Raw genomic sequence first — 12,417 nt, 5'->3', positions numbered from 1 at the left:
GCTTTCTTCACTTAAAATGTTGCCGAGATAAATTGTCGAAGCAAACTTCTGTAGCTTAAACATATGTTCTATAAAGAAATAGGTATTCCATGGTTTTTCATCTCGCATCGAAAGGGAAAAGTACTTTTAATGTGGAATCTATCATCTATTACATTAACCGTTGGTTTCTGAGACCAAAATATCTGACATATCGTCCCTTGTTATCTTTAACAAAACGGAGATAACAGTATGCTTTAAACGGGGATTTGGGTCTCAGAAAGTCACGGTTAATTATGCATTGTTCTTAGATTGCCTTCTTATTTAGTCTTAATTGTCTTTCTATTCTGCATGGTTCTGCTTCAAATGGTCGTAGTGTGTGATAGTTTATAACCGTTGATGTTAATAAAGCTATCAAAATCACCGAAACCGATTTCCAGTACTCAAGTTTTACGTATTCAAACTCTTCAACTTTATAAACTTTAAATAGAGATACTAAGTTTAAATACGGAGATGGAATATTTTGATAATGGACGATGTATTGATTTTGGGATTACAGCGAAACCCTTGGGCCGGCTGTACTGACCTTTTGAACTTTTCTACCTGAGCTTGTTAAGTTTAAAGCACGTATGCTTAATATTATATATTACGATACATGAACGGAATTTGGGCTATATAAATTTAAAGAGCAAAATATAATGTTCATTTTTTGTTTGAACATTTTAAAACAAAAATAAAGTAAAGCGAAACCTAAAAATAAATAGATAAACCCCTCCGGTTTTTGTTTCTTACAGTTAAGCAACAAGTCTCTGTAGATTTTTTTAAGATTAGTAGGGGCAAAGAAGCAGTTTTTTATTGATTATCTCTCATGGACATTCGCAACATCAAAGGAAATTCGTCGTATGAAATCAAGATCACTAAATTCCAATTTGCAGAGATTTTCCAGTTAAAGGCAAAATGCCACTTAAGTAATAATATAAAATTGCGTGCTTGTGCAAAATATGCGGCAAATTTATTTAAGAAGGCAGACATATGCCACGCTTTATTTCTGCCACAATATAAAATGAAAAATGTAAAATGTGTTCCATTCCGCCTTCCAGAAATCACATCATATTTCTGTCGAGTAATTGTTACATGACTATGGCATTTGAATATAAATAAATTTTTATAAGATACTTTTATTCCAACATAAATACTATTAAAATACGTTTGTCAATGGCGCGTTCAGTAGAGGAAGAACTCAGGCTGATAATGATTCTGAAAATAATATCTATGTTAAGAAAAGTTTCCTAATTAATTTAAACTTTTGTGAGATATTATTATAAACTAACTAGCTATCGCCCGCGACTCCGTCAGCGCGGAATTAATTAAAAAAAAAATTAGTAGCCTATACGTTCTTGCAGACTATGTTCTATATCTTTGCCGAAATTTCATCAAGATCCGTTGAGCCGTTCCGAAGATACCTTCGAAAAAACATTTATCCATCCATCCATACATTCGCATTTATAATATTAGTAAGATTTATATACGACTGACACTATTCCGGCTTTTTATTTAAATTATTTGACAAAATTTTCCTGTCTCCTTATTTTAATTTAATATCTCCATAACATAACTACGGTGAGTAACAGCTGGTCTCTAATTGCTTTTAGGTCACATTGTATCTTGGTTATAATTAATCTAGTGAGCTTTACGGTGACTTGGTGATCGATATGCCTCAGCCGATGATCTACTCATCACTTATATTATCGATAATAAGTGATGGGAACTGATCTATTGCTTTATTAATAATATATATTTAATAAATAATAAGTATTTTCAACTTGTTAAATTGTTTTCAAACCGCCAGTTTTAATCGGCCGAAATACATAACATAATGTCATACCTTGTGGTCTTTTAAAAAAATCACAATGTGTTTTTAAACAAATTATTTGGACAGTGGTAACTCATAGCTAAAAATACCTCTTACTTTGTTTTCGTATTCACGATAAAACGAAGTTTGCCGTAGAATATCGCAATTTATACTTATTATTTTAAATTTCTACGTGACTTTAGTGAAACTTTAAGGCAGTGAAATAAAAAAAAAGCTTTAGACTAATAATTTAAGTTACCCGTTTGCATAAATTAATAAAGTGAAATAGTTTCACGTATGTAGATGTAACAAGATTAAAACTTCAAAATCCAAATCCGCAACACAGACCGAACTAAAACTTTGAGATACTTTTACTTGATTATATCTGAAACTAGCTTTTACCCGCGACTCTGTCCGCGCGGAGTTAAAAAAATATAGAAAACGGGGTAAAAATTATCCTATGTCCTTTTCCTGGTTCTAAGCTACTTGCCCACCAAATTTCTGTCAAATCGATTTAGCCGTTCTTGAGTTATAAATGGTGTAACTAACACAACTTTCTTTTATATATATAGATTTTAAGTCCAAGTAGTTTCAGGGCTTATAAGTATAAATTGAGATGAAATTAAGGTTGTGGAATCGAATATGTTCAATGTCTATTATAATTATATTCTATAGTTATTCCTGTACTGTTTTAAAACAAGTAATATTGTTACTTAACATAATTTTATTAGTACTTCAAGTAAAACAAATCCACGCATAGCAAATAACTTTAAATTCTTAATTTATTTCGATGATTCAGTTGGAAATTCAACGAGAAATTTATATGTAAATTAGAAATTGCTCTGAAAACTTGAGCAAGTAATACTAACATTTTATAATGTGTACATAATGCTACTTCGTAATAAATACTTAAAGCAATAACAGAAGTTAACAAAGGATTCCAAAGAGACACCGAATTTGTTCCTTGCGTTAAACGATGTTTAGACAAACCGGCTACGTGAGATATCTCCAACTGTACAAAGACAAATAAAATTAACACCCCGCACTTTCCACAGAGCATCGCGGTATTTACCTAAATTATTTTAATTATCATTACTACCATTACACTATATACACTACCGTTAGTGCTATAAAGTGTCAGTTATCTTAATATTAGGTCCTTACATATGAAATTGGCGTTTTTCGTACTGGCCACTTTAATCACGAATTTCTCCTCTTTGGTAAGGAATTCCAAATTCAAATTTGTACAGCTATAGACTCATGTATTTGTGGTTCGATGACCGTCATTCATTTGTTTTTTTTCTTCTGTTTTTTTCTGTTTGCGTCACTCATTTTACAAAATGGAAAACTTAAAATATCGCATTATTTACGAGTACGAGTTCCGCCGTGGCACTAGTGCTGCGGAAACGACTCGAAGGGTGAATGATGTGTATGGCGGTCGTGTTGCAAAAGAAAACACAGTTCGTTTTTGGTTCAAACGTTTTTGTTCTGGAAATTTCGATCTGCAGAACAAGCCCCGTGGACGGCCTGAGACTCATGTTGATAATGAAGAGTTGAAGGCTATTGTGGAAGCGGATCCATCGCAAACCACGTTCGAGTTAGCTGCAGGCTGCGATGTTAGTGATAAAACTGTTTTAATTCACTTGAAGCAAATTGGGAAGATTAAAAAGCTTGAAAGGTGGGTACCTCACGAATTGACTGAAGCAAACCGGCAAACGCGCGTCGACTGTTGCGTTACATTACTAAACCGGCACAATAATGAAGGTATTTTAAACCGAATCATTACCTGTGATGAAAAATGGGTTCTTTACGATAATCGGAAGCGCTCAGCGCAATGGTTGGATCCTGGCCAGCCAGCCAAATCCTGCCCCAAGCGAAAATTAACCCCAAAAAAGTTACTTGTAAGCGTTTGGTGGACTAGTGCCGGTATTGTTCATTACAGTTTTCTCAAATCTGGCCAGGCTATTACGGCTGATGTCTATTGTCAGCAATTGCAAACCATGATGGAAAAGCTAGCGGCTAAACAACCTAGGCTGGTCAATCGCTCCACGCTACTGCTGCTTCACGACAACGCTAGACCACACACTGCGCAATAGACGGCTACTAAATTAGAAGAGCTTCAATTGGAAAGTCTAAGACATCCTCCGTACTCCCCGGACCTTGCTCCAACAGATTATCATTTTTTACGAAATTTGGATAACTTCTTGCAAGGGAAAAAATTCAACTCCGATGGGGCAGTCCAAATCGCCTTCAAAGATTTTATTGATTCCCGTCCGACTGGTTTTTTTAGTAAAGGGATCAATGAACTACCTATGAGATGGCAAAAGTGCATAGAAAGTAATGGTTCATACTTTGATTAATTAAATATATTATATTAAAAAATATTCGACTTTTTGTTCCTCCCATACAAAACGCCAATTTCATATGTAAGGACCTAATATATATAAATCTCGTGTCACAATGTTTGTCCTCAATGGACTCCTAAACCACTTAACCGATTATAATAAAATTCGCACACCATGTGCAGTTCGATCCAACTTGAGAGATAGGATAGTTTAAATCTCAATTTTAGTTTTTTTTTAACTGCGCGCGGATGGAGTCGCGGGCGACAGCTAGTTGTAATATATAAACAGAACTAACTGGATATTCCCTTCGAAATCTACAGCACTTATATTGTTACTTAACTTCAAACTTACACTTAGATAGACTTTTTCAAATAACTTGAGCAGTGGTTGAATTACTTATACTTGTGCTGATAAACTGACAAATTAGTTAAGCTAATGCTATAAGTGTAGCCTTGTAATTAGCTGTATGTTAACTATCTTGATTATGATATTGTTGTTTTCTAGCTGTAAGTCTGCCATGTAAGTAAATAAATAAATAAATAAATTCTAAGAATCAAATAAATTTATAAACGTAGATATTACAAAAGAATTCTTGTACATCTGAAAAGCTTTGGAAATTGTATTCAAAATGTTTGATGGCTAGATAGTCGGGAATATTAAATACTTTATATGACACTCGAGTTTTCACTGTCTGTGTTGTAAGATGTTTCTGGTCAGGTGTTATGACTGTGTAAACTCTTGTTAAAACTTTCTTTCTTCACTTTCTTTGTTTCCTTCTCCCTTAGTATACATTGCTCTCATTGATGGACTACTTTAGTTAATTTGATTTGATTGTAACAGATTTTGTGGCTGATTTATTCGGTGCATGTGTCGTTTAACTGGGTTTACTGGCCATCGCTTGTAGCACTGACTCTAAACTTATTTGTAGTAAGATTAAGTTTGCTCAAAAGCTTTACTGGGAGCGTCGGTTGGAGGTCTTGCAGATTGCTTGTATGACGTTATGAGAACATCCCTATATTATTACTTTAAGTTTATTTAATTATTTGATATTAGCTTTTACCCGCGACTCCGTCCGCGCGGAATAAAAAATAGAAAACGGATTAAAAATTATCCTATGTCCTTTTCCTGGTTCTAAGCTTCAGTCAAATCGATTCAGCCGTTCTTGAGTTATAAATAGTGTAACTAACACGACTTTCTTTTATATATATAGATTAATAAAAGTTGTATGAAGCATAAAATCCGGATAAAATATAATTTAAATACAATTTCTGAAACGTTATCCCCAAATATGCAGTTTAGCCGCGCTCTCCTCTATTTTCTTTTAAGAGGAGTCACAAATGCAATTTAAATACCAAATTTTAAGTTTAATTTTTTTTTTAGTTATTAATTTAAATAATATTTATGTTCTTCAATTTTTACATATGAAGAAATGTTTAGGAAAAATCTAAAGATAGAATCAAGTTAATTGTTAAAAATTTTGCAAGTTTAATTTAGAGAACAGTGACCTAAAATAGGATTTAAACTAATAGAAATAACCGGGGTAAATGCAACTGCATCTCCATGTAAATTCACTCCATGTGAATTACCAACACGTACGACCCAAATAGAGACTTGTGGTTAAATCTATTGAATCTACAGATGAACTTCTAAAGTTAGTGGAACTTTAAACAATTGAACACTAAGGTAAAATATTAGACAGGATAAGTTAACTTACTTATCGGCGTAGCTACAATATCGAAGGTGAACATAGCTACTTTTAAGAACGATTGTTTGAAGTTGGTTTTTGAAATAGCTTTTTAATTATTACTTTGTTTTTATTAAACAGATTTGCAAAGTAAAAATTAACTTACTGACTCAATTTCGACAATTTACCTCATATATATAGCTTATGGAAACTGCAATTTTAGATACTTCATATTGTTATCCTTTAAAATATATTTATCTAAAGTGGTACATTAGATCCTTTATGCTGTCTCATAATGCACATTCGATTAAACAATCGTATGTGCATTCAACAACACTAACCGTTGGTTTCTGAGACTAAAGTCTCCGTTTAAAACTTTGTTATCTCTCTGTTTTGTTATTGTGGGTTTCTGTTAAAATCTCTGAAAACATATCATCATCCCTCTCATTATCTTAGAAAAAATAGAGATAACAATATGTTTTAAACAGAGGTTTTGTCTCAGAAATGTAATGAACATACTATATTTCATAAATTTTAATACATTAAAATTTATAAGTACGACAACTTTTTTGTTATCAAGTCTACCTCATTTAAATAAAATAATATTTAAAAACACTTTTGGAAGAGAATTTTCTGAAACTCTTCGAAATTATTCTGAATTACCATAAATAATATAGTCAAGAGATTTGCGGACTTAGTACCAGTATATTCTTATTACAATTTTTCTCCTTAACTAAGGTATAAGCCGACTCTTGATGCGGCAAAACCGTATCTGGTAAAGTAATTACAACTATAAAAGTTAACGTTGTAACCTACTTTTTAAAATTCTAACGTTGAATAACCAAAATTTTGCTCTTTTTTACGGTACATTACCTTTGTTGTGAGTCACTATCAGATAGTAAAAGCTTTTTGAAACTGTAACGTAAAATTGTCCATAGAAATAAAAATGAATACTGTATAGACATAGATGTCAATATTAAAACCGTATAAAAGATTTGGGACAGCAAAAATAAAATATACAATTTGCTATGGCAACCCTCTATGTGTTAAAATTAGACAAGAAAGATATAATCCGGGAATCCTGCGGAAACTTCTAAGAGTTACTTCTACAGAAGATGGCACTTCCTCTCTCACGGTGACTATTGGCAATAGGTTCTGAAGATTCTAAACTATACTACATTCTACAAACACAAATCCAAAACTTATTTTTCAGTTGTTTTATCATGCGTCATTTGTTAGTGATACCTGTTTTGCCGTCCTTATCATTACTTTTAAAAATAATAGAGATAGGTATAGTGTACTAACAAATGCGTTTGAAATTCATTTGTTTTTTGAGGAAGATTCAGCTTAGGTAGCACTGGTTGAAATGTTACAATAGTGTCTAAATTGATCAATAAGTATAATAATGTGGAACAAGTTGTGTAATTAGATTCCCGGTTCTTTTGTCTCAGGAAACGTAAGACAAAGCAATGTTACAATTACACGAAGACGTTTGCTTTGTACATTTTTTTCATTTGAGTATGCTCCCAGCTTTCTGAAGGCATTCTTAACATTTCGGCTAACATAAGGAATTCGTCACGTTCTTTTGTATTAAAAAGTTGACATATAACGCAGGATTTTATTACAATATTTATTTGATATGTTATAATATAAAAATGCGTTGTCTAAAAATTTCATATTCTGCAAAAAAATCACGGTGATCAAAATTGTGCTAACATTTGCGATAAAATCTATTCCGTAATTATCCAACAACATTGTTTTGTGTAATTTAATATTTCACAAGACGTAAAGATAATCAGGAAATTATATTAAAATTACATTATAGTATCATTAGAAAGAAATTCATAGCCGCGGTAAAGCGAGCCGAATTAAGATGATTATCGTAACACTGGCCGAAAAACAATGAATATTAAAATATTCAAAACAATGCTTACTTAGTGTAAGTTTCCATTGCCAAAATAGCTGAATCAGACATATCGCTATCTCTGTCTGACCAAAGACAATGAGAGAGATAGCAATATGTTTTTGTACAAACTTTAAGCGATGGAAACACATACAGTCCGGTACTGTTACAACTTCGCATGAAATAAAAAGTATCGAATTATTTCATCATGGTTTCGCTCTTGTAGTTTTTAATGTGTGTTTGTGTGTGTTTTTTTTTTTAATTTGATATATGAATATATATTATACGCGGCCAACCCGAAAAAATTTTACGAGAGAAAATGCAGTGTCATTATCCATTTTTAAATACGTAATATTCACTTGCATTTATAATTTTAAGAGAGGACAATTTAAAGAAATGTTAACTATTTTTGATTAAAAAAAGTTTTAAATACAAAGATTAAATGATGGCCACTTTTTGGTAAATGGCATAATTATTAAATGAATGTCATTAGTTTTGATGATATGGAATAAAATCTATGTTTCATTTTAAATGTTTCACATTACTTAATATATATTTAGGCTCTATAATTTAATTCTTTTACAATTCTAAAATTTTACACTCGAGTTTTTTTTTGTGTAACGTAGATTATTTTAGAATACATGTATACATAGATAAGTGTAGTTTCGAAATCTGGTATGAAATTCAAATACTTCAAAAAGTTACCAGAAACTAACCTTTCATCTGGTAACAGTTTGTGATTGTAAACGACTGAATGTCACATTAAGTTTAGACTTGCAAATGTATGCTCAACTAACGCATACGATGTGGTGAATACTTTAAATTTAATGTATTTCTGAACCAGTATTAACATCATCAGACCTTCTCCTACGGAGCCTTAGCATAGTATGCGGGTACTAATCTTCCATACTTCTCTCAACCATCATATCTGAATTTACCTTTAACTTGCGCACATTCTTTTTCACACAATCTATTCATGTGACTAAAATCTCTTAGCAAATTATAGTTTAGTTAATTAATAGTTAATTAGTAGTTTTTGGCTTGTAATGTTATCAGGTTGAGCGAAGAGAGTCTACTACGAGTATATACCATCCCACAATATTAACAGTTTCGTGGTACACTTAACTAAAAAACTATTTTTCTTTCAGATTTGGTCTTCGGTACAGACTGTACCGTACAGTAATTTCAATTTATTTCTACATGTGTTATCTGTCGTCAAAATTCTATTATATACCAAAAAAAATCAGAAGATTTATTTTAATTCCATTATTGTATTTCTAATGTCATTTCTTAGAAAATTATAATATCTAATTTTAATGATCAATGCATTAAACTATATTTTATTTTTAAATTTATTTTACACAATATGACAAAGTAGAAATCTTTGTGAGCCAGCGTAAAGCATCGCTTTTGCTGGTTAAATTAATTATCAAAGTATAGTGGAAGCCCAGTATGGTAAAAAGATGTATTAGAAGGGAGTACAAAAGGTCTTTTGTTAAGATTATTTTGCTTCAAGTTATACTTACAAAGTAATTTCCTAGACTAATATAAGTAAGAGTTAAGAGCCGTGGTACCGGTAATAAAAAATGAGTATAACTTTCATCTTCAACGTCGTAGTGAGAATTAAACAAAACACCTTTTAGTTCAGTATCATAACTATTCGAAACTAGTTGCCCGCGACTCCGTCTGCGCATAATTAAAAAACGTAATAAGTAGCCTATGTGTTCTTCGAGACTATGTTCTACATCTGTGCCAAATTTAATCAAGATCCGTTAAGGCGTTTCGGAGATACCTTCAAACACACATCCATCCATCCATACATCTTCTAAACATTCAAGTTTATAATACTAGTAAAGACTGTCTCGATAATAAACTATGAATTACTTTAAAAAAAAAACACAGTTATACACATATTTTAACCCTTTGACTGCTAGTGATTGATACTATGAATGTTAACGTGATTCTAAAAGTGTATTTTTACCCTTAAGTATCACCTAAACTGTTTTCCGTATAAGTACTTTGTTTATCTATTAGTCAACTTTGCGTTTCGGAAGCCTTTTTTCGTAGGTTATAATAATTATGATTTCTGGTAATGTCCAATCCGGTAATAATAACAAAGTAACAGCCCGAGCCGAGGCTCTTGAGGGCGCCCTCGAGCCTAGTTACTCTTAAACGAGGTTTAGACTAAGGGCCATCTGCAATCGGCCACCTCAAGCCCGGTGAATCTGTTAATGCCTCTTCAAGGCAAACAGTAACTACTCAATCACAATAAAATCTGATAATGTTTAATATCAGCGTGCGAAAAAAAGATTGACTTATGTTTATGCTAGAATGTAATTGAAACAATGTGTAAATTTTTTATAGATAGGTCTATAAACATTTATATTTATACTATCTGTCGCCCGCGACTCCGTCCGCGCGCAGTTAAAAATAACTTAATGGGGGTATGAAAAATAGATGTTGGCCGATTCTCATGATTGAATCAGACATGATTCTGATTCAATATGCTTACAAAATTTCATGAGAATCGGTCAAGCCGTTTCGGAGGAGTACGGGAACGAAAACTGTGACACGAGAATTTTATATATTACCTAGATGATCAATTGTTTTGACACAAAACATTCTGTTTAGTACATAATTCATAGTATTTTATTAACATTAAAGTAAAAAGAGCATCTGTACTATTTAATATTACTCAACACTACACATTATCTTTTCTTCACTAATAGTTCAAAAACTGATAATTGGTGGTTAATTTTAATGACTTTTTTAATAATTGAACTGTAACGATTGAGTTGCGAGTAAAATTTAAAGAGTAATTAGTTATTGCTTTAGTCACACAATAAATAAAAAGGTAGACAAAAAAATAATAATCTAGTATGTTTTTACTATTGTTTCTTATCCGAAAATTCGAAAATCCGAAAATTGACATAAAACAACTCACCAACTTTAACAGCAACCGAGCAAATAAATGCTGTCAGAATTATACTTTCTAACTCTGTATTTCTCATTTTTAAAACAATATATCACAATACATAACACAACGAAAAAACACAACTCGTAACTTTATTATCCGTAAAATCTACTTTATAACCGCCGTGAATTGGCGCGCAAAAGTTAATTCGTCTTTCATAATCACTTCACAAAAACATTCAAATTAATGTCAATAATAAAAAAAAGAAAAAATTTATCCAATTTTGCTTCTTCTTTAAATTATTTAATTCAAATTTAGAATTAATTATTGTTAATTTCGGCGCGAGACAAACGTTCGACACGCGCGCAAACTTCGAAATACCGTATGTAAAGGAACGTACACACCGCGCTCTGGTGATCGACCCCACCGGAACCACACTCAATGGGCCCGCGACTGACGACTCCATGTGCACCGCACCGAAACGCGCCTTCTACAAACTTAAATCATACGCCGTTAAAATACCACTGAACCTTATCATGCAAGAAATAAAGTTCAAAGTTAAATAACTTTTTAATTTTCTATAAATTTGTCTTTATATTAAATGTAGAGTTCGTAGTTTTGTAGAGCGTACGCGCATAGAAGTACGTGTACGGTACCACCTATTGTTATTCATGTCAAGAAGGACTACAATTGGATATAAAAAAACAATGGGCAAAGGTAAAATAAAAATTAAGGACAGCGATTTAGAAAAGAATTACGCAGCACAAAGGAATGTGATTATTAATAAATTAATGCACAATAATTGTGATGTAATTTAATTATATTGTACTATTAACTAAATAATTATATGTAAGCATTATTCACTACTCTGGGGTAGATAGAATGCTCGTAACACTTAATTCAATATTTTTACATGTTTGTTCAGTTTTAGTGTTCTAATTAAGAAAAATGTTTGTTATAAGTACACTCAGTCGAATGGATAAGCAATTATTAAAATAATCTGTTCTATCTTAGCTATATTAAATAAATCACACTCTGTTATTTCATATGTTCAAAAGAATCTCACAGAGTAAACGGTGATTTGTCACTAGAATAGAAAAATACATTATATACACGGTCGCTTTCTGTAGTGGAACCATCTAGGACCGGATAATCCCTTCAGAAGTGTCCCTTCACAAACAAACGAGTGCTATTTCCTGTTTACAACTTGTTAAGCTCCACTTAAACTTGCCACTGTTTTCCCCGTGTGTTGTTATAGGACACGGTGTGAAATTTTTGTTTTAAATTTTTGACACACTTTATTGTTGAATGTAAAAGAATTTTCAACATATAAATCACTTGTATTTAATGTTATTAATTATTGCGAAACAACTTTAGAAGCGATTAGAATTCAAAACATAAGTGTGCAGTTTTATTAGTCGATAACTTGGTCATAACAGAGTGTCGTGCAAAAGATTTCTTGTTCACGCATACCATAGCGCCCGCATGCGAGAGCCGTTTTCGTTATCCGTTATTGGGCGATAGTCCTTACTTTTCCTTACCACGTATTGTACTCGTCAAATGAGTCCCCGAATGATGCTTGCTTTGCATCGATCGATCATTTTTATGAGTCGTCAACCCGTCTGCGGGGACTCCCCGCATGCTGTATAATTACCGAGTTATTGACTAATGAAATAGCGCCCTAATAATGAGTTGCAGTTCTTAAATATTTAAGTAAATTTCCGAAATGTCTAAGACCATTTA

General features: G+C 32.3%; 1 protein-coding gene across 1 annotated transcript in view; it reads right to left on the bottom strand.

The window, feature by feature from the left end:
- The window catches only part of LOC106717761 (kin of IRRE-like protein 3), a 61,998-nt gene extending 51,143 nt beyond the window's left edge, over positions 1-10,855 (bottom strand). The window contains exon 1 of the mRNA XM_045680576.1: positions 10,705-10,855. Coding sequence (XP_045536532.1) covers positions 10,705-10,771 — 67 coding nt within the window. The 5' untranslated portion in view covers positions 10,772-10,855. The remainder of the gene's footprint in view (positions 1-10,704) is intronic.
- Between the last annotated feature and the right edge of the window lie 1,562 nt (positions 10,856-12,417).

Source organism: Papilio machaon, chromosome 13 (genome assembly GCF_912999745.1).
Source record: "Papilio machaon chromosome 13, ilPapMach1.1, whole genome shotgun sequence".
Lineage (NCBI taxonomy): Eukaryota > Metazoa > Arthropoda > Insecta > Lepidoptera > Papilionidae > Papilio > Papilio machaon.
This window is presented reverse-complemented; position numbering and strand designations above follow the sequence as displayed.